We start from the raw sequence: 23202 nt of genomic DNA on the forward strand, positions 1-23202 counted from the left end.
GCCCACAAATGGCACACAATGACGATGGTGGGACTGGTTCTTTTTCTCGTCGGTCGGTTAGAGGTCACCATCCATTTATTCCATATCGAGAAAGAATTTGCAGAGAGGCGTTCACCAACGAACAAAGGTTCGAATGGATTCTTTCTGGACAAGAAGGTGTCAAAACGTACCTTGATGATGATTGAAATGACCCGGAGGCCAGTCAGCCTCAATACGTACTACGCGAACAATGAATCTGGTCCAACACTGGAGCTCCTTGTTCTTGCATACTGACAGACACACAGACGTACAGAAACACAGAGAGACAGACCAACATCAGACTTGGAGTGATGAAGCAGAACGAGGAGAACCAAGCAGAGCAGTTTCCAGGCATGACAGACAAAATTACACACCCGGATCACGGATTGTTTTGCATGTGACAGGTCGGAATTTTTCCAACTCCATCCACGGTGGGAAAATGCGAGATTCTTGGACGATAGATAGACAGACAGACAGACAGACAGACAGACAGACAGACTCCTAACTCCTTTCAATTCATACACTCGTAAAAGGTCGGGTGATCTTTGAGTTTGTTCAGATTGTTACTGTGGACAAGGTCAAACAAAGCTGCCGATTCTTTAAATATCTACAAAGTACGAGAAATGATAACTACCCTTGCTTTTCCCTCTCAACTCATGACTTCAACAAACAAATGAATGCACGGGCTCCTTTCTACCACCAAGTACCGCAAAAATCCTCTTTCATGCTGAAGTTCCCTTTTTGCGAACAGGCTTCTTTTTTGCGATATTCTAAGTGCAATTTGGGCTTCCAGACTGAAACAAAAACCTCTCCGACGAATTTCCACTTTGGACATGGTAAATTTGGTTGGCCCTCACGTTAAGCTGGTGTAGTGTAATAATCATTTGAACGTTAAAATGCCACTGTAATTGTCCAAAAGGCATGATTACCATCGTTGTTATTAGTAGTCACTACTTACTATTCTCGGGGAGCCGTGCTTCAATTGCTTGAATGCTTCCAGCCGCGCAATTCAAACTTCTTTCTCCACTGCTCTAAACTCCTATGTGTCTGTGTGTGTGTGTGTGCGTGTGGGTCGTCATCGTCCAACTCGCAAAAAGACAACAAAAACTAAGCTTTCCCCTGCTTAATTTTTTTGCATTGGATCAGAAGTGCCCATTAGACGACCACGAGGTTGTGCGACTGACTGTTTTTTTGCACTCTCTTCAGGATTGGCTACACACATTCTTCAACCACAGATTTTCTGCACACTCACTTTACTTTGATCTGTCTGTCTCTATTTGGTTGGTGGCCGAAAGAAAATGAGATTTAAAAATTCCAGCTATGCTTAATAGAACTTTTTCCCATTCAACTATCTCTTTAATGGCTTATGTGGAACGAGGTGTGTGTGTGTTCTTTGTATCAAATAAAGTATGAATCTAGCAGATCTATGGCCCCGGCCAGCATACTTTTTTTCAAAGCTTTACCTGGCGGCCTTGTCTCCGTCTTGGACTGAATGGACACCCATTGCCAATGGCAATGTACACTAAATTCTCGGATCGTTCTTCTTTGTCCAAATGTAGATGCAGTCTTCGCTTTCTCGGTCTGTCTCTCACTTGTGCCTGAACTTAGAAATCAAAGTTCATTTCGGGAAGGCCTAATGGCTAGTTGGTTGCCCAATTCAGAATTAAAGTAGATGAATAGCATTGTTTGACCATTTCGCTTGCGCATCTTTATTTGTTATTTCTGAGGCATATTCATTAGGAGTCATCATTCCGTGCAATAAGGTATTCCGTGCTTTTTAGCCATGTCATCTGCCCTTGAAAGGGCGGAATGTGTTTTTCTTTGTAACTCTTTCCATCATTGGGAAGCAATGACCATTCGAGTTGTATGCTTTTATCTTTTTGTATCACTGCTTGTCAAGCAATTAATGTGTTCAGCGTTTTTGATGCTGATTTTCAACAGAACTCAAGTTACCTCACCCAAACCCTTTGAGTCAGTTAACGTACAACAGTACAGGTTTTGAGGCGAATCCCATGCCATGTAAAAAGACTCCGTTTTGGCTGGAAACATCAGACAGCTTGACGACGACTGCAAAAAGCAAAAAAAAAACACTCCAAGATTTGCTGTGTGTGCGTGCGTGCGTTTAAACAGGGCTTTGGAAAAGATTGGGCTTCTCCATTCTTGCTTCAGTTTCTCAAGCAATCCATCGCTTTCCACCACTCTATCCATCTATCCATCCAACCGACCAACCAAACCACCCATTTCATCGCTGTCCATGCTAACAGTGAGTGCCTGTCTGAGCCTACTGTTGGTCTACTACCTACCCAGGTTTACGGACTCCCAAGGATCTCTGGGAACTACCTACCTCTTCTCTTACTATCTTGAGCTTGGCTGTGTCTGCTACCAGAAGTCATAATTACTCCTCAGGTACCATGATTCATCTTCTCGTTTAACCCAATTGCAACCCAGCACCAAGACGACAGATTCAATTGGCATTTCCCTTGTGGTGGATTCGCTTTTCTATTCAAAATACGTCGTCCCATTTGTGAAACATTCCTGCTTTTCATTTGGCTCATACTTACGTACATACGTAGATACCTAGATGCCTAGATCCAGCAACGTTTGGCTTGGTTTCGTCCTGGCAAGGAAATCATATGTCTGCCAGGTACTATCTTCTCGTACCAACGTAGGTACAGTTCATACTACCTTGATGTTCTAGTAGATGCCATCTTGCTCGGACTTGAAGTGGAACTGGGTGAAAACATGGTGAATGCTGGACATTAGCATAATGGTCTCATTCCCCCAGACTGAGGAAGCAAAAACACACTGATCCTCAGGAAATATGTAATTGGCAAAAAATGGCATCCTGAGACCATACAAAATACAAATGCCAAAAAGGCAGCAGCACTCCAAGTGGCACTTTTTGCCTGGTGGTGCTGATGTTGCCGTTGTCGTTGTTATCATTACTTTTCGCCCTCATAATTGTCTCTGCTCTCGTCTTTTTTTCTTTTTGTTGGACTCTCTGCCTTTGGGTATTTTGGGACTGGTTGGAGTCATTTTTAGCCAACCACGTTGTTGGAGTAACCAGTCAAAAAAGCCACCATTTCATGGTCCAATTTGACAAGACTTCATTGAGCTGATACCTTGTACCGGGCCAGATTGCTGATTAAACTTTACTTTTAAGAAGTTCGGCTATGGAGGAACTTTGTTCCAAATGCCACCCTTTTTTTGAAAATTGGAACATTTTCCAATCTTCATTTGGGTTCACTTCAAAGCCGATTTTGTTCTCAGAGAGCAAGATGAAGATCCTTAGTTGTCCGTTTTGAATCTTGCCAGGTATGAAAGCAATTTGAGACAAAAGAAACGTTGGCTGAACCTTCTTCTTCTTCTGGCATTTTATTTTCAAATGATTGTGGTGGTTCCTGCCTTTTTGCGATCGTGAGCTGAGAAACAAGGCAATTAATTTTGGGACGTGACCAGCGAAACAACTACTCGTTGAGAGTGTTGTCGACTACTAAATTTGGTACAATACATGATGAAGAATTGGATGGTGGTGTTTGAGTTGTTTTTGGAAATGTTTTCTTTATTTATATAACAATTATCAAGTGTATAGTTTTAATGAATGATGTCGGTGTTGTTGATGATAATGATAATAATAATTACCATAGTAATCATAACCACAATGATAAGGAAGTGAACAGTATTGTATGGGTAGCAATGAGTGAAGGAAGAAGGGGTTCAAAGCTCTGAGATCAGAGCTTTAAGGAGGGCCAATGTGGTCTCGACGAGTTCGGGGTGGTTGGTGGTTGACAAATGCAATCGTACTCTATAGCAATATATCTAAGGAAAGTGTTTGACTAAGTGCACCGACCATGCGTGGTTGGCGGAGTTACAATTCTGGAAACGAACTGATATCGAAAGTGTGACACCTAGAACTGAGAGTGAATAAAGCGGTCTCTCGATCCAACCAATGCTTAATGCGCGCTGAGCAGATTTGCTAGAAAGAAACCTGACCTGACTGCTGGCCTCTGTGCGTATGTAAACTCTGGCCAGAGGAGGTTCCCTTTTTTTCTCAAATAGAGGGGACAATTGGTTTTATTTCAAGACCAGATAATTCAGGTCAAAACGGGAATAGCTTAGTAGTTCTTTGTTGTTCCTGCCATAGTTGGTGGCTTCTTCGATTGCGAAGAGGAGCATGAGGAGGATATTGTTCTGAAATATGTAACACTTGAAAGTTGAAAGGATTGGGGTTTAGATTGCCTAGTCTACAGTGAGAACTAACTGTTCATAGTATATGTAATGAGGAGCAGGAGCAATAGTAGTAGTAGTGGTGGTAGTTGTTATAGTAGTAGTAGTAGTGGTAGTAGTAGTAATTATAATAGTAGCAATAGTAGCGATGAATGACGATGCTAACAATGATAATCGTGGTTGGTAAAGCATTTGGGAGAGTAGTCATAGATTCATTTAATGGTAGAAGTATGTTTGGTGATGGCGATGCTGAAGATCAGGAGTGTTCACATGCTGCTTTAAGGGTGGGTGGAAGGAAATCAGAGAATGCGAGTAGGTCATTAGGAGTTTCATTGGCCGAGCGAGCCATGAATGCTTTGGATCGATCCACGGTTTCGCAAAGCTCGAATCAAAACGTGGTTATATCAGTGCTGTTCTTGAAGGTTAGTTGGTAGGGTTGTTCTTGGCATGTTTCAAAGTTGAATTTATGGCACAAATCATTGTTGGAGGAAAATGAGATGATGAAGACGAGGAAGAAGTAGACAGAAATGCATTCTAAATCATGGCGATGATTATGATGATGATGATGATGATGATTGCGAATCAGATTTCTTCTAGGGTATCTTTGCCTAGCACTCATGGGCGACGATTGTGGCATATGTGCATCAAAGAACTCTTTTGGTGGCTTCACAACCAAACTCTGCTGCTGCTATTGTTTTTATCATTGCTGTTGTTGTTGCGCGTACCAGTATTGGAATTGAGACTCCATCCTGGATCTTGCTTGGGCTTCGTTCAGCTTTCGTCTGAATCCTTGAATTAATTAGCACTGCCGAACAAAGAAGAACCATTGAAGGGAAATAAATTCTTGGCAAATCCAATGGTTGGCGCGTCTGGAAAAACAAAGAACCCTTCTTTTATGATTCATTATGGACTCGCCTTAAAAGCCAGTTGAGCTAACAAAACGCATTCGCTCACGCACATCTCACATACGTCCATAGACACAGAGAGACCATGTCGACAGAAAAATATGAATCAAATTCTACCGTGCCCATTGAGTAATGAGGGATTCAAAAGTTTTCTTATGTACGAAACTACCAATCCAATAAGAGATGATCTCGTAATAAAGATTTAAAAACATTCTCATAACGATTGCCCGCCCAGTCAGTGACTTGTCATCCTGCCGTCTTGCTGCCTAAGGAACAGTCCAATATTCAAGCATCAACCAATGCCAATGAGCAGCCCGATCAAGTTAAATGTGTCCGTACCATATCAAACGAGAGGTAACCAGAAAGGTAAGTGAACCCAGGCCATATGCCCGACAACACCGTCACCGTCAACCCCAGTAACGGAGGCAATGGCAGCAGCAACAAAACGAATTGCTACCTGACGGAGCAGCTTCGAGTCAGAGTAATGGAGGACCATATCTGCATCTATCTGTCAAGTAGGTGCCTACCAATTATCATTACAAAGCCTGGCTGGCATCCATTACCTCCAAAGACCATGGCGGGCAGCTGAGCCGACGCTGCGAGTCAGTCTCTGTCTGTTTCCCTTTGAAGTAGCCTCACTACGTACCAAACAATAACGTACAATACAGTACATCAACACTACTGGCACGTTCGTTCGAGTTTACGATCGTTATCGCACAGAGACGACTGGCAAAGCGACCACTGCCATACCGACGTACGTACGTACGAACATGCATACTACGGTTACCCCTCCAACTCTTGTATAGCAATGGTTGAAGTGGCAGTAGTTCTCTTTCTCAAATGACGATGGTGATCAACTACCAACGAGCTAAAAGTGATGGTTGTTGTTGGTTGGTTCTCTCTCATTTGCTTCGCACATGCGCCATCTCGCTGCTCCCTTGATCAACGCTTGCTTCGACCATCTTCCAGCCAGTCACCAGAGGCAGGTAAACGCAGATCTGTTATTATCATCTCTCGTCCATACGCACCCTACTTGCTTGCTGAGCCTCCCTCAACCCTGTGCGCACGCTCATACGGACCTACGGACCTATGCAAACGTACTCACACAGACACAATTGACACCGACTCAGTCAAAACTAATAAACTCAGCTTCAAGCCGACCAGCCCACCATTCGAATTGAACATGAAGTTGATTGCCGTGGCAAATCATGATCATCGGTGTTAGTCTTACCTCTGGGAGGGGTGGAGGCTCCTCCAATGGTGGCAGTGGTGACACCGCCAATTGCGGAAGCGTTGTTGCCGCCACGACTGCCGTTCTTGCCGTTGTCGCTGGTGCTGCTAACTTTGGCATTGTATTGCGGGTGGAGCGAAGAGGAGGAGGAGGATTTGTTCAAACCGTGGGTGTCGTCCTCATCTTCGTCATCCTCGCCTACACTCGATCCATCGTGGCTCTTGGGCGTGGAGGGCAGGCCCGGCGAGTCTTCGCCCGCACCTCGCGGTCCCAATGAGTCTCGTCGGGATTGTCCGTAGTTGGAACCTCGGCCCTCCAAGGAATCCGACGAGTCCTTTCGGATATCGACCGACTCGTTCATTTGCTTCTCCTCCATCTCTTTATGCATGGACTCGGTGATCCGCTTGAGGGTCTCCGCACTCGTCATCTTCAAAGCCTCCTCCATTTGCACCCGCCGCTTGGTTTCCAGTTCCAATTGTTCCTGGAGTTTGCGGCGGTAGCGCTTTTCCTTCTTAAATCGCTTCAGATAGATTTGGCTGTTTTTCTTCATCTCTTCCAACTCGTCATGAATTGAGCCACTGGGGGTGGTTCTTGACATGGGGGCCTTGTTAGGTTGTCCCTTGCTCAGGCCAATATCAGTCTTAGGGTCAGCTAGAAATAAGGAGACATACAATGACGGTCAAACTTGCACCAACAGCCCATATCGATTGGCGTGACGACTTACATTTGGTAATAGTGGGACTTTCGTCTTTTTTGGCGTTCTCGACTGCCATCTTGAGAAGGGCTTGTATGTTGCCTATGAGGCCGTACACGGAGTTTAATTGGCCATCACCACCGCCGGTTTGCCCACTGGCTGCGGCCATAGCGGCCATGTTCTCGACGAGATTGCTCGGGAAGCCCGGAATGGAGGTGGGATTCACAGGGCCTTTACCATTGGCCAAGATGTCTCGGTTGTTGTTCTCCTTGTCCTCTTTCTTATCTGACACGGGGGCAATATCATCGTCGGACACGACGTCCTCCTCCTCCTCCTCCTCCACATCCCCAAGACGATGGTGTCCCGGATCAGAAATGGGAGATTCACTGCCCGAGGGTTTTGACAGGTTTAGGACTGGGCTGTTGCTCCCACCATCTCGGTGCGGCTGTTGCTGATGGTGTTGGTGGTGTGGTTGGTGATCGGAGTGGTTACGATGGAGACTACTGCTGCGTTCCAAACTGTCCCGTCGGGCGTCATGGTGCATCCGGTGAGAGCGGTCCTTCTCCTCTGACGAGAGACCATCCGAGTGTCTGCGGTCACGTTTGTCTTGATCAGTGGCTGCGACGGCAGCTGCCGCTGCGGCTGCAGCAGCTGCAGCTCGTTCTTGTTGATCTTGCAGCGTTCTTTGGCCTTCCCTCATTCTATGGGACGAAAAGGAAAAGAACTTTAAGCGCAAGAGCCTTGACCTAGTGCCCCTTATTTCCACGTAACTCGAATGGAAATATGACCAATAGTCGCTTCCACCGACCGTCCCTTTAGGGAGGGACTCAATTTCCTGTGGTTTTAACCTTCTCTTAATCAAATTTTCTCCTCGTCTGACCCCGGGGGGGAATCTCTTTCTCTCCGTGTCGACTGTCTGCCCTGCGAATCTGGTGCTTTTCCTCACTTCCCTCCCCCTCGTTCCTCCCCTTCTCTCTCCTCCGTCTAGTACTACAATGCGTGCGTAACATCTCCTCTCCTTGGTTTTGAGTTGTGATCAAATCTTTAGGGTTGGATGTCCATTAAAGCGGAGAAGAGAGAGAGAGAGAGATTGGACTTGACGATGAGTGAGTTGTGGTCTTCAAATCGAATGTTCCACTTTGAATGCTTATATCCTGTCCCCGTCACACTGAGAAGAAACGAGACCGCTCTTCGTGGGTTTCCCCCTCCTTATTAAATCGTTTAGAGAAGCGGGTTCTCTCCAGTGTTGTGGGGCAACGTGTCGAATGGGAAAACTAGAAAGGCTTGATATTGTGAAATAGGAATACGAGAGCAGATAACGGGTACCAAAGCACGAGAGCATGGCGCAGGACGTTCTAGATGTAATACGAGCGTTGGTTGCGCCCGGTCAGCATGCAAGCCCATTCTGTTGTTCCCCGTGCGACGTAAAAAAAGAACCTCCTGCTTTGGTTCGAAATTACTTTTACCCACAGCAGCCCTTTTTCTCCTTTTCTTCTCCTTCTCACTGCTGCTTTTCCAAACGCAGCCATTACCCCATTTTGGCACGTGCCAGGATAAAAAAGCGAAAAAAATGAAATAACCAATATCGGTGTGACCGGGGTGATTAATAATCCTATTCCTCCCTCCGATCTAGAGCACCTCGTAATCTTCTTCTTTTTTTTTCCTCTCTCTCTCTCTCTCTCTCTGTCTCTCTCTCTCTCTCTCTCATTCTAGCTAGTCCCCTTCATTTCACGCAGAGGATTCCAACGGCTCCTCTGCCTGAACTGATCGCGTTTTATCTTTTTTCATATTCATGGACACATGAAACTGATATCAAGATGGAATTCGAGACCAGTCGGTGATAAATGATTAATCTGGCTTTGGAAGTTTGGACACGGTTCGTCCCACAAACGCTTTTATCATTGTGCCAATCTCTGCTTTGTCGACTACCATCTTACTGTACTGTGGGTAAGAACGGTATAAAGGTACTGGCTTTTATAGAGTCTCGAATCAAACCTCAACCCCCTCTACATGTTTTGGAAGGGCGAGCCCACACCCCAAGACTAAGAAGCACTGAAAAACATAGTAGATGATAAGGTTCCACCACTTTCGCCATCCAGAAAGAAGTCATATGGGTTCAATTCTGCTCTTCTCCCTCGCTTTTTCATTGAATGTGATTCTAAACTAGCCATTATTAGTTGGTGCCTTAGCGAATCGTAAAAAGGAGAGAAAAGATTCAATGACTGTTAAGACTTTAGTATTCTGTGTAGCACATAAGGTAAACTAGTTTCTACGATTGGGATAACCCGAAAATTGCCAAAACAAAATTGTATTCGATCATAGGGAGGGACACTTTGTCAATAAGGTGGCCCAAGTGGTAGGTATTGTGCTGACGTATTTACGTCCTATGCAAAATAAGCAGAACATATTACAAAGCACACTTTTGAGTACTAACGACCTAACTTGCATATTCAGTTGTTTTGATTTGACTATTTGGGCCATTGCCAAACATTTGAAAAATATTTGCCACATGGCCATTGTTCAAAACTGACCTGAAGAGGTCCAAATCGTAAGGGAAATCTAATTATTTGAAAGCGAGATAGTAAAGACGAAAGGGACAAGAAGAATTGAAAAAGGTAAGATCTTAACCATTTTTAAAGGAGTTTTTTTCGTTCTAGAGCATAATCTATACTTTTTCAAACAGAAGATGAATTTGCCAACAAAAGCACAACCGTCTCATTTGGTGTCTTGATTTCAAAAGTGCCTCTAAATATGATTAAAAAATCGTTTTGGTTAAAATTCATTTTTCCAACCGTAATTGGGCTGAGGTTAAAGAAATGTGAAATTTGTTTGCTCTCCCCTTTTTCGTCCCACCAAAACACGAATATAGTACTTAATCCACTCCATCTATGATATACGTACTGAAGACTACCTACTGTACGAGCGCGGGTGTATACGTTCACAGCAAGTTTACATCTTACTTGCTCATCGTTGCTCCCCCATCATTACTGACGATTACCTTCAGGGAGGTGGCAGCTTTGAATGGCGCACCATTTTATTTTGAGTTGAAAAAAAAAAACGAAAGGGGAGAAAGGGGAGATCAAACCAGCAAACGGAGATAGCCAAATCATTGTGTACCGTGTACCACAACTCAGAAATGATTTTGAAGCCTATAGGGTTTTCCACGAACGTTGCCAAGTGAAATTGACGGTACTTATATTTGGTTATGTAGCATCCCAAAGTCTAGTGTCTAGTTATCTTGAGTGTCAAAGAGATATTCATATCCGATGGTTCTGTCACAGTTTTATGTTTGGTGTATTCGTTTGAGCCTGACGACTTGATGCGGGTCAAAACCAGTCGGCTCATTAGCTCGCATTTGCTTGCAGAACTACCAGTTCTACGAACTTGAGCAGGTTCAAAACTGTTACGAACTCGAGGCTTTGAAGTGCTTAATCCCGAGAGAAGAGTGAACTTGTGCACTTCACTTCATCCGTCCAGTTGGTTCGATCAAAGCAAGAGGCCTGCTCAGGTCTGGTGGTTATGTAATCGCAAGCAAATAATAAACCCAGGGTACCCTGGTAATTTGAAGGCCATGATTATTCCTTCGAATTGCCGCACTTGTTCGCCTAGTGACATTCTTGGAAGGCCAGAATTAAATCGTCTGGGATGTGCAGTACAAAATCTGGCAGTCTGTGTCTGCATAGCGGTAAATTGTGAATCACAGTCTGGTTGTGAATCAGAAAAAAGAAGTAATGTCGAAAAGGAGAAAAAGGAGAAACAGGGAACTTTTATGAGGAAGCAAAGGGAAGAAGCTGTGAGGATTTACTACCAAACTCAGTGTGTGCCTCCTTCCTCCTTCCCTCCCACAACATTCGTTTTGGGGCTTAACCTGAAGGGAAGAAATCTAATTTAGGATTCAATTTCTTTCCAAACAACATATTGCCACCGATGTTGTTCCCATCATTGACTTCCCCCCTCGAGGAAAAAGGCGATCACACAAAGACAATTTCCATTCAATCTATTCCTTGGTGGTGTTCTTTTTTTTCGGGGTGTGGTCGGCGGCCTCAAGACATGGACAGTCATTTTTGGAGCCTCTTGTGTTTGTCTCTTTGCGTTCGCATCAAGAACGAAGAAGCCGGCAGTGTATGAATTGAATCTGGGTCTTTACTACCCCATTACTATAACTATTATCAAGCCATATGAAGAGCCCGAGAGATTCCCGAGGGAGCTCCTTTTTTCCCCTCCCATCGGACAATGACCAGTAAACGCTGAAAGCCCCTTCAAATCTCAGCAGGAGCTCTGCATTCATATACAGTGTATCCCTCAGCCCACCCACCAACACTACAGTCTCTGTTCAGTATTTGTATGCTGTTTGGGGTTACAGTCTATACTGTGTTCGGGAGGATCGAGGAATAACCGTGAATAGGAGGTGCTATAGGGAATCTGGCACTCATCAAGGAGAAAGATTCCTCCTCAGGGGATCCAAACTTGGGAGAAACACGCCCACTTTATGTCCCACTCCCAAGGCAAATGGTTGGTTGACTCAATAAACTATGATTCCGAGTCATAAATATGAAAGCAAAATGGGGAAAGAGGGGGAAAAGAACTTACCGCTCGAGATAGGCAGCGCCGAAGAGGCCACTCCTGAAATGATGGACAGACAAAAGCGAGGTGTTAATATCTGCCGAAGTTTCAATTCCAATTCACCGGATGTTTATGATTTACCTTTGAAGTGCTTCCAAGGAGGAGAACCCGGGATTTTTCATGAAATTCTGCGGTTCGGGTCGACCCGGAATGCTCGGACTAGAAGTGACCACGGGTAGGCCTCCAAAGGGCGGCAACCCAGGCCCACCTCCACCTCCACCTGCTGCCGAATGTGAGAGGAATGCGGCTTGTGCCGCTTGTGCGGCCGCTGGATGGTTGAGGGCCATGAACTGAGCGGCCATCGGGTTCAGTCCCGGATGGCCGTGAGGACCAAAACCATTTCCAAAGGGGTTCTTGTCCAATCTGGGCTCTGAAAGACAAGAATCGAACGAAGGTCAATAAAATGATGAAACTATGGTCATACATAGCAAAAGCAGAGAGGACAGGTCAGATGAGATAGTTCCGAACATTGGTAGGACCCTGTCCATGTCCGACCCACATTCCTGCCGCGCATCGCTATTCTAATCTCCAGCTTCAATAGCGAGCGTGGGGGTCAAATTTAAATTCTGGCTTTCAAGCCAGAGGAATGTCCATCTTCGTGTTGTGAATGATGTCAAATATAGTCCGTCTGGGCTCCAGTGCGAGCCACCAAATATCTGCACACATACAACACATCTGACAGAATAATATCACCAGCCCGAGTCCTTGAAAGGATGAATAAAGGCGACGAAGAAAGACAGCGTGGATGGTCCAGCTCGCTTTTCTATTCGAAATTGAATTTCCAGTGGAAAATATTTTCAATAATGGTCGGCCCTCGAGGACGCATACATATAGGTTCTTACGGACATCGCGAAACGTACGTGGATATATGACTGATATAGCACATGTTGACCCGAGGCAACAACAACAGCAACAACAACAACAACCTCAGTACGATCTCCTGAGGGCTGTCAAAGGAACGGGCGGGAAGAAGAAAAAGAGATGGAACGAACGGACGGACGGACGGACGGACGGACGAAACGAGCAGTGTTGGTGGTTCTCTGCTCTCTGAATGCTATGTCGAACTCTCCATCCACTTTTTTTCGTACCCCACTCTCCAACGTGAAGTATGTTGCTAGTAGTAAGTAGTAGACTTTTGCCCACTGGCCATTGTCGACATCAATTTTGTTGAATTCATTGAAGTTCAATATGCGTGCGTGTGCGTGCTTTCTGTTCCGAAAATATTTGAACATGAAAAAGATGGATGGAAATTTTTCCATTTAGCTCAAAGGGGGTCAGAAATTGAGAAATCGAGTCAAGAGAATAACTGAGAGCAGGAAGGGAAGAAATAAAGAGTGAAAACATAAAGGATGGAAAGGGCTCAGGGGCTAGATGATCCCATGCCATGGAAGTGAAGACATGGGCATTGATGTGCTATTGATGTAATGTGTTACCTGCTTTTATTTTACAACCGACCTAACCACTGATTGAAACTTTGCATAAACGGGAAAGGAAGTGCAGGTCCGTACCTCCATGGCTCATTTCCAAGGTTTGCGCCGTCCTTGATCAGATAGCACCTTTGTAGTGTAGTTTGTCAAAAACAGTTGAGTTGTGGGGCCAAAAGCTGGTTGGATTGCAGTGGGCTTCAGAGCAAATACTAATGCAAGCTAAAACAGTCGGCATGCGCACGTGTGAGTATGTTTCTGTCAAATCAGACAAGATCGATGAAGCTTTATTCTTTGGAAAAGAGGGGGATTTTTATGAATTTTGATATCATCGCAACAAATATGGAAGATTGAGAAATGAAATGAAAAAGGGAATGTCTTTCCTTGATGTTTCATCATCCAACAACCCAATGCAAAGAAGGGGAAGGAAGGTAAGCGAACTATGTAAAAGAAGAAGAGGAAGCAACCCTTCCAATTGTTCCATCCTGGATGGTGGAACATATTGCGATGGGAATCCCCTATTCTCCCCTCAAATCGTATCTTCTCACTTCTCTGGGCCAGCCCTGTTGGGTCCCGATCCTTCTGTCTTGGTTGGGTGCTATTTCATCTTTCAAAATTGAAAGATGGATGGGGAATTGAGTCATTCTTGGCCATTTGTCGGATTCCGTGCCCTCCCTTACGACATCGTGGTTCTGGGTTCTCTTCAATCTATCCCAGATTGGTTAATCACATTACTGAACGTACCTTTTAGTATGCAACAAATAGTACCTCTTCCTGAAAAACTCGAGCGACTTCCCTTTTTTAGAAGGAAAGCAGATACGTGCAAATAAACAGACTGTACAACATAAATGCTGCCCTCTCATAAAAAGCGAGATCACTTCTCAAGTGGATGTCAAATGGCTCCAACACGCCTTTGAAGACGGAATAATCTCGAGCCTGTCTATTATCTGTCTGTCTACAGTATATACGTATGTATGTGTGTACATCAAGCCTGCCTGGCCAGTTTTCATCAGTGTTTAATTCTTTGTTTCCTGTTGGCAGCATCAGTCATCAGCACCTTAAGCTCCACTTGGTGGCCATTTGGACGAGAGTCGAGATTGTTGTTATGATTATTATCATTACTTTGTTCAGATCAAGATCATGGACCGATCTCGAAAGAGCGAAGAAAGGTGTTTCAAGCCGAGTTTATCCGTGTATTATCATGAAAACGATTCGTTATCCAACATGGATATTGGACACCGACAAGGATGAGACCATATCTCGTGTGTACTGTGCATAGAATATGAAGTAGTGTTGTACGTAATCTACTCCTCCTAAAATGCAGTCTGCGTCTTCAGTGGGCTGTCACCACTACGTTCAGGGCGTACTTTCAGTGGAATTGTATGTACTAGCTCTCGTTGTACGTATTCACTGGAGATGGATTCTAGACTGTGGGCCGTACACTACTGGAGATGGAGAGATTGGACCAACAGTGAGAGGACTGCATATCTAAATCAGCCATCGGCAAATTGCTTACGTTTAGCAGCTTTTCATTTGATACAACTCCTTTCACTCTCTCACTTAATACTCAGTCAGTCAGTCAGTCAGTCAGTTTGTCTGTCTCTATGTCTGTTCATTCATCGAATATGTTTTATTAGCCATTGTCTCTAGTTGGATCAGATTTGATTACAAAACAGTCGACCGAGTTGAAAGCGTCCTTTTGTTCTAATTGAGGGCTACGATTATGAGCTTCTCATTCAGTTTCAACAAATGTGGTACAGTAAATTGCCAAACAAAGGTTCAAAGCAACTTTCATTATTGTCAAAAAGTGATCGAAAGAAGTGGTCAAGAACGGGCAATAGCTTGCTTGTTGACGGGACATTGGCTCAATATGTCACCCAGATTGCTCTAAGATGGTTCATCAAAACCATCAAAATCACCATCATCATTCGTCTGGGCTGGAGTGCACACCACGTAGATACGAGATCATGAGTGACTTCAATAAAAATTCAACTGTACTGGCCATGAGGGTGGTTGTGTGTTTTGCTGAATCACGCTAGACGCGACGGAATATATCGACATTTGGACAGAAATACATCGTGCGCCATCCTGCACTGTATTGACGAGGCTCATACCGTCCTCCCGTTATACACAGACGGAATGAACATCTAACTCATGGACGGGTTCCCTTTTGAGTTAAATACATGCATTGAAATGAACGATTGAAATGGAAAATTCTCTTTCCTGCTCTCCTTGGATTCGTTTTGTCGGCAAACTCGTAATATGAGGAATGATGTGTGATGATGAGTGAGTGAATGTTTTTCATGGTTTGCCGGATTCCGACTGGGACAGCTCAAGGAGATGGATGAACTCAATGCCTTCTGCTTCGAGGTCCTAAGTCTCTCCACACTAATCAAGCGGTCCTCGAACGAAGTGTTGACGAGTCACGATCCATCCCTGGGATTTCGGAGCTATCCTGGCATTCAGCACGTGAATATATATGACTATCCTTGGACAACTATATGAACTTGAGAGACCCTAGACTATTGGGCTAAGCCCTCAAAAGGGGCTCCGACCCACCATGGCACGCAGAGGGACTTTGGCCGGTTCACTTGGGTCCAATGAATCGCCGAGAGAGTGCTGCTTCCAGTACCATGTACATACACTGGCTTTATTCGTCATCTTCTTCATCGAGTTTTGAACAACGCCAAGTGATCGATGAGACGAAGTCATGATTCGGCAAAATATAAATGAATAAAAAAGCTGCTCTTAAAAAAGCCCCTCTCTCTCTCTGACGCTCTCCCAATATGAATTCAACCATTCCATCCATCCATCCATCCATCCATTCGTCCGTTTATCGGACTGTCATGGCATACAAATGTCCGCCGTATTCATTTCAATTCAGTTCGGCATTGAGTTACAGAGGAATACCAAGTCTCATTCTTAAAAAAACCAAATCCAGCCTCTCTTTGGCATCTTTATAACGTGTATCTGTACGAGCTTGTCTCTGATTGCATGACAATAATGGGCTTTGCTTTTTTTTGCGGGGCTTGAATGCCAATTTTAGCTCCCACACTCTACATACTCCACAACGGCGACTACATGAATGACAGTCAACTCTGAATCATATGCATAACCAGCAAATCGAGGAGTATGGTTTCAACAATAACAATTGCAACTACATCGACCTCGAGGAAACATATTCCATATCGGTGACGATCCCTCTCTTGACTAGAGTCACAAGCTGATTTGGATGGCTGACGTGGACCATTGCTTTGAGACCAATTGTGTTCGCAGAGTCCAGGCAGTACTGTCCAACCATGTGAACGGGCGACAAGTCAGTTGGCATGGCTTGGTATTCAATCATGCTTTGAGGCGATTTTTTGCATTATCCCAAATGTAGTACATATGACATGGATCAGGCTCCCACCAACCTCCCCAATCAAAGTGGGGTGTTGGGCAAAGGACATGCATTGCACAACGAGAATGAAACTACCGAGTTGTTTGAGTAGGAGCAATAGCAACAACAATGTAACTTGACTTTGACAGTCATTGAAGCGACCGCTTAACCCAAACCCCATCCAACCACCGGTAAGAGCCCCTAATCCAAGGATGTTGTGCTCAGTCTGATCATTTATAAATGGAGTGAAGGTTCACTCACCTTTGGGATAAGGTCCGTCCTTGTAGGGGTCACCTCCGTTGTGAATGGATTTCAAGTGAAGCATGGCATCTTGGGGCGACATGGGGGGAAACGGCACGCCTCGTTTGGGCGGTCTTCCGGGCCTGGAGCTACGGAATGAGAACAAGTCATTCTTTATTAGAAAATGGATTAGGGTTAGTAGAGAAAGATCGAGTGAGTGAGTGAGGCGAAAGCAATGGTGAGTGAGTGAGTGAGTGAGTGAGTGGAGTCAAAAGTAGACAGACAGACAGAGACAGACAGACTGAGATAAAGATTAAAGATAGGAAGAAAGGCGTAAAACGGTTTGACAGCATTGCCTAGGACATAGGAGAAAGACTAAGAGACGCCATTGAATCTTTTTGGCCATGAGAATGGACTCCATGCCCAAAGACAAACACGGAAGCAAACGTGATGTTGAGCTGCCAGATACAGAGTTCGAAGTGTGGAAAGAGAAAGCGAGTTCTCTGAGCGAATTAAGAAGATGAGAATCGAGAATTCAACAACAACAAGAAGATATCATGAGCATTAATGTTGAGTGCGTGTGTGTGTGTTTGGATATCTATAGAGCCCGTTGCCACTCGAGCCAGCAGAAAGTTTTCTTCATCTTGGATTCAAATTGGATAGCTTGGGAGGAAAAAAAACTTGGCCAAGTTTCTCCTTTCCAATCCCTTTTGACTACTTATTTTCCCCCTGCCTCTCATCAGCACTTGTAGTACATACCTCTACATGAAGAATATCTGAATATCTAACCAACTCGGCGTCGTGCCATGGATGTTGCCAATCTGGAGTCATCTCAATGGGAGAGAGAAAATCAGTAGCTCGTTCTTTGAGCCTTTGAGTGAGTAAACAAGAATAACTAACGGGGGCTCCAATGTGAACCGTGGAACGCCACGACGAAATAACACATCGAGAAGTACGAGCCAAAGGAGTGGTGCTAATTTTCAATCAAAACAAAAGCGGACATGATCCGCCATTCACTTGGGTCCGGGTCGGAATGTGAATGAAGGGATGAAAAAGAAATACTACACCCAATGAGCCAGGAGGCCAAGGAGGCCAAGGAGGAGGGTCCCTTACCTTGACGAAGGAAATGCCCAGACCGAGAAGAGCCCAAAGAGGTAGGCCAATGGGCTTCCAACGACTCGATAGATGTATCAGGCGTGATGATGGAGCACAAATTATAATAACCTTTCCCAGCCCAAGTGGTTTCCGTAGAGGGTAATCAAGGTGAAAAATCTAAATCTAATTTACAGCGCCAACCACCAACCAGCCCAACAAAAGAAGTCCAGGTTGGGGGAGGGGGTTGAACTCCACCCCTCTTTCTTTCTCTCTTTCTTCTCTTTTAATGCTCACTCTCTTGGCATCGCCACCTTTTGTTTGCATTGGAAATGGAGATTGAATTTATGAACTCATCCACAAAGGGAACAACCACGACGAAACCTCTAACGAAGCTCCGAATCCTCAATAGCAGCCAAGGGTGGAGGGGAGAGGAATACAAACATATGTCTGCAGTCCCTAAAGTAAATGTTCCCACATTCTTTGAATTGATGCTTTATTACTCCGGGAGTGATGGCCACCCCAATTGGCGATTGATAGTGCCCAATGCTCTTCTCGTCCCTTTTTAGTACAATACACCCGGCAGAACACACAGAACTAACCGTACATAGGTCGGCCATTGAAATTGTGGAGCACAAGCTCGTTCGAGAAAATAGACGAGTGAAGCACGAAGGGAGGGGAAATGACCCAAACTTGTCAATTTCACCCAAAATGAGAATCGGCCGGGAGAGAGAGAGAGAGAGAGAGAGAGAGAGAGAGAGAGAGATATCACGTTGTGGCTCGGCTTGAATTGGGTGTTGTTGAAATGCTTGTGAACTTTTCCCACCTCGGGTGGGTTTTTGTTCGGCTAACAAAAGCCACCATTCTTCGGATTGGATGTGTCACCCTTTGCGCTCGGTCTCTTTACGCGTGTCTGTGTGTTCTGTCATTGTGGATACTCTACAAACGCACACACTTGCGGTAAGTACTGGTCCCGTCGGAAAAGCCTCACAAGGACCCTGTGTTCGGTGATAGGGACTGGCTCTTTTTCACACCTTTTGAACACACTCACATCCAAACAGGGAATCCGAACCCTTTTCATGTTCTTCTCTGCCCTTTGCCTGCCTTCCTCCGTTTCACAGTCGGTTTCATTGTCCTTGGTTGTTAACGTGAATCGACAATCCCACGGGCACGAGTCTCTCTCTTTCCAAATCCAATTTAACAGTGTTTAACTTTATTTCATCCACCCTGACGCTTGCTTCAGACTCACATAACCAAAGACGCTAGGCCAGCTATGCCGCCAGAAAAGAAGGAGAAAATACAAAAAAGAAAACCCTCCCTACATCTTCGATTCTCCCCCCTCCCTCCTTTCATTTGGTTTCCCATGCCTGCTTAAAGGCTTTATTTTTTAGTAACTGAGGACATTTCATCTTGGGTAGTGTGCGTTGTTCTTGTTAGTGTTGTGTTTCATAATTAGACTATAAAGTTGGTCCATCATTTTCGATCCCGACGATAAATGAGCAGGGTGGAGAAGAAAATGCCAAAAGAGTTGGAAAACAGGGACCTTTACTGAACTCGGATCAAAAAGAGGGGAATCGAGTCAAACCCTGGCACACAACTCGACGGGAAGTTGAGTAATAAAAATGCCAGCTAAAATGAGAAGAGGAAAACGTGATGGTGGAATGTGTTCCCAATATGTTCCAATGGCAACGGAGTCCGACCTTTTGTGAGCAAAGGTCTCTTTGGGTGTTCGTTCTTTTTCGTGGCCAAATGTTTGCTGAGCTACTACCTGCGTCAGTTAAGACTTTACTAGAATCCCTAAATGTGATGTGGTAAAGACAAACTAGTATTTATCAAAAGCAAGTACATAAACTTGCGCCATCGCTTTTGGTTCGAGCCAGAAGTTTCAATGGCTTGAACACACGAACATAAACATTTTTGGCCGCAATCCCCTCCTGATTGTTTCGCGTTTTAATCTCGTGGTTCAATAAAAAGAAATGCTGGCATTTCATGGATTTTATTGCCTACAAATGCACACATACACGCATGCACGCACCTATCAAGGGCTTGTACTAGCTGCTGCTGCTGCTACTGCTGCTGCTGCTACTGCTGCTACTGCTGCTGCTCTGCCGCCACGAGCGCCATTTGAGTCGCACAAATCCCCGACAAATGATTGTGCGCTTGAAGGCCGTCGTGAGACGTGAAGTGTGATTTACTATTGCTATATTTAGTGAACACACACGCACCCACAGTGGCTTAGGGCGATGATAGGATTTGAGTCGTATTTGTTTACCACGACTGAATGCATTTAACTCGTTTTATGTGTTCAACAACAAGTCTCGTTCTGTCACTCTAAGCGAGCTGATAAAGATAGAGAAAAGGACTTCTCATCGATCAAGGTGATTAAATGGGATTGTAAATCAAAGGCAAACACAAATTCTCAGGATTACTCTGATTGCCACGGCATCACCATGACTACCGCTACTACGACTAGTTAGTCTCCTTGTGGTAAATAAAGTCCTTGGACCAAATCATGGGCGAATCAACAATATTGACAAACTTGACTAAACATCACCGCGAAATATAATGCTCATGAACCGGGCAAACAAAGAGAATGGGAAAGATGAAGAAAGGGATAGAGACAGAATGAAACCACTAACCCAACTAATCCAAATTCAAAATGAGGCAAAAATCATACCAAAAGTAATTGAACTAATCAAGATCATGATGATCAGAACTGTCACACATTACCTTGATGTCGTGCAATCCTTGTAGAGTGTGTCGAAATCTGTATCGGCCAAGAGCTTGCAGCGATTCACACCAGGTTGGATAGCGCCCAAACCGCGGAGGATTCTCACTTGCTCCACATTGCAGACGATGGGCGTGATTTCGAGGCGTTTCAGTTTGGTGTACACCGTGTGAAGGCCACCCACTAAATGCTTGAGGAACAGTTCAAAGGCTTGAGGCAGACACAGCATGGTTTTTCCGGAAATGGTAAAGGCCGCGAGTTTCTCACCGCGATACTCCACGATCTTGCACTCGTTGGCCGTCGGATCATTGGTCGGCACCGAGGGTGGAGGTGGGCTATCCCCAAACGACCGATCCATGAATTTGTGCATACTGGATGCAAAATCGTCAATGCCATGATTCCGGCCACCCAAGTCTCGAGGGTAGCCCATGGAGAATAGCGAGGGTGGCATGCCCCCGGGATGGCCCAACATCGATGCCATGGACACCATGGACATGGCACTCGGCACTAAGGTGGGTGGCGGGCTGGCTCCACCGCCACCACGCAATGGTGGCGAAATTCCACCCCCTCCGCGATGGTGATGATGATGGTGATGATTGGAGTGATGGTTAAGCTGAGGCGACCCCCGACCCAAGGAAGACGGAGGCGAACTCCGAGCGGGGTATTCTGGTGTAGGTGTGGCACTCGAGTTACCTGAGGTGGGTGTCAGTTTGGCGGTTTCCATTATGGGTGCGGATGATCCGTTATTGTTGTGGGCGTGGGAGATACTGGACGACGACGACTCAGTCGCAAGTTTAGTTAAGCACATTGCCATACGACAGGAGGCAAAGGCATCACTCTTTCGATCGTTGATTTTCTTCTCACACAAGCACAACTATTGATCCGGACTAAAGGAACAAAGTATTTTCGACCACTAGCCTAACCTTGGTGTTGCTGGGGTCAAGATGAAGCAAGTTAAGACGCCGCACGAGTTGGATGAAACAGTGGTGTTTAAGGTTGGGCTAAGGTTTGACCTCGACAAACACTGCCGGCTTGGAAGTTTCGATTGGATTGGATTCCAACACTTGGAATTTTTTTTTCCCTTCCTCTTGAATTAGCCCAGCTCAGAATTCGACAAGTCCGGACCGTTTCCGGTTCGCACAAACAAGTCCCGGGTGATTGAACGACGGGTGCCTGGATTGTACAGGTGTCGTCTATCTGGGCTGAGAGTCGAAATGGAAATGCGAGTTTTGGGTCTTGATATCACAATCGGACTTGCAGACCGCAAAACTCCTGGTAACGTGGAGGAGAGAAGGCGAAGAATAAGGAGGAGGTGGTGGTAGTAGTAGAGTGAGTGGAGGAGGAAGAGGAGGAGGAAGAAGAAGAAGAAGAAGACGAAGAACGAAGGAGAAGAACGAAGGAGAGAAATAGGAGCAATGAGGTTCTCTGGTCGTGGGTTTCAGGAGCTCTAGGTCCAGAGCCCGAGAGAAAGGCAGTGGAGGTTAGAACGAGAAAAGTTTGCCTATCCAACTGAAAGATGTGCGAGATGCCCCTGGCTTTGAGCTTTGTTGAAGCTTCTTCTTCGAGTTCGTCTCTTCCTGCGATTCCAAGTGATCGGGAGCGGTCCAGTGGCTTCTCCATGGAATATCATGGAGCTAGCTAGCTAACTCCTCGACTCTCGTTCTCTCACTCCCTCACTCCCGTTGTTGTCGTTGTGGCTGCTGCTGCTGCGGGATACAAAAGGCGCGGTTTTCTACACACTCAGGACGTCTGCATTTCGTCTCTGAATGCTACTTCTATCACTGCTCTCTCTCTCTCTCACTCACACACACACACACATTCTCTTTTTTTTCTCTCTCTCTCTCCCCCCAATGGCACCCATGCAGCCTCTCACCCACGTCCACGACTACAACCGAATCCAGAGTCAGTGTCCGCCCGGGTGAGAGATCCGAGTTTGCTCGGTAGATGCCCGCTCCTCGTGTCTCTTGAAGCAGGCTCCAAAGGGCTCCAAGCCTCCATTGCTCCCAGATCACTGCTACTGCTACATCACAAATGTTCGTTCTCGCTTTGGATTGCTATCAGTCGTACTGGAACGCTCCTCACTTTCCTTAGGCTTATTCCGGATCGTCACCAGTTTCTCGATTTCCAAGCCGGACTTTGCCCGTCGTTTGACGGTTTGAGGCTTAGCGCCTGCGCATCTCTCTCCCTCCCTCGCCGAACGCCTCTTGGTGGCTCTGCCATTGAATAGTCGCTCGCTTGCTTGCTTGCCTTGATCCTACTCCGCGCCTTCTTTCTCTCAACTCCGTGTTCGTCAGCGAGGTCGCTCGGCACTCCCGCTCTCGTGATGAGATTCTCCTTCTCCTGACAATTGTGTCTCTGCCTTGTTCCCTCCTTCCAGCTCCATAACCACCATCACGCTGAGCCGCCATTTGAAAAGGAAAAACCGTTTCCAAATGCCGCCACCAAACAATCTGCGTCGTTATCGCACGACTTTTTTCTTCTCTCTCTGTCTTTCTCTCTCTCTCTCTCTCTCCCTCTCTCTCCCTCTTTCTATGAGTCCGTTCTCTCGGTTACGACGATTCCATTTCATCTGGGAGTGTCCGTCTCTTATTGTGCCTTTTGCCTTTGGCCCCTCTTGGTCTTGTTCTTCCTTCTCCTCAGT

General features: G+C 45.5%; 1 protein-coding gene across 2 annotated transcripts; it reads right to left on the minus strand.

Moving 5' to 3' along the window:
* Window positions 1–3553: 3553 nt before the first annotated feature.
* LOC131877886 (dachshund homolog 1-like) lies at window positions 3554–22791 on the minus strand. Of its 2 annotated transcripts, none has more exons than XM_059223709.1 (7): window positions 20564–22791; window positions 16763–16884; window positions 11780–12068; window positions 11666–11698; window positions 7106–7776; window positions 6382–7032; window positions 3554–5114 (listed from the first exon to the last, which is right to left on the minus strand). In XM_059223709.1, exons 1-7 carry the CDS (start codon window positions 21373–21375, stop codon window positions 5041–5043), a joined length of 2652 nt encoding a protein of 883 aa, XP_059079692.1. In that variant the 5' UTR covers window positions 21376–22791; the 3' UTR covers window positions 3554–5040. The 2 variants fall into 2 exon arrangements, with proteins under 2 accessions (XP_059079692.1, XP_059079691.1); XM_059223708.1 differs by having other exon boundaries at window positions 16763–16890.
* Between the last annotated feature and the right edge of the window lie 411 nt (window positions 22792–23202).

This window comes from Tigriopus californicus, chromosome 3, assembly GCF_007210705.1.
Source record: "Tigriopus californicus strain San Diego chromosome 3, Tcal_SD_v2.1, whole genome shotgun sequence".
Classification (NCBI taxonomy): Eukaryota; Metazoa; Arthropoda; class Copepoda; order Harpacticoida; family Harpacticidae; genus Tigriopus; species Tigriopus californicus.

Excerpts from the sequence above, each read along its gene's own strand:
- LOC131877886 (XM_059223708.1), bottom strand. The coding sequence starts at position 21,375 with ATGGCAATGTGCTTAACTAAACTTGCGACTGAGTCGTCGTCGTCCAGT. Across the intron at positions 12,069-16,762 it reads GGACGGACCTTATCCCAAAG|AGCCCAGATTGGACAAGAAC; the intron begins GTGAGTGAACCT and ends CTTGTCTTTCAG. Across the intron at positions 7,033-7,105 it reads AAGTCCCACTATTACCAAAT|CTGACCCTAAGACTGATATT; the intron begins GTAAGTCGTCAC and ends CCTTATTTCTAG.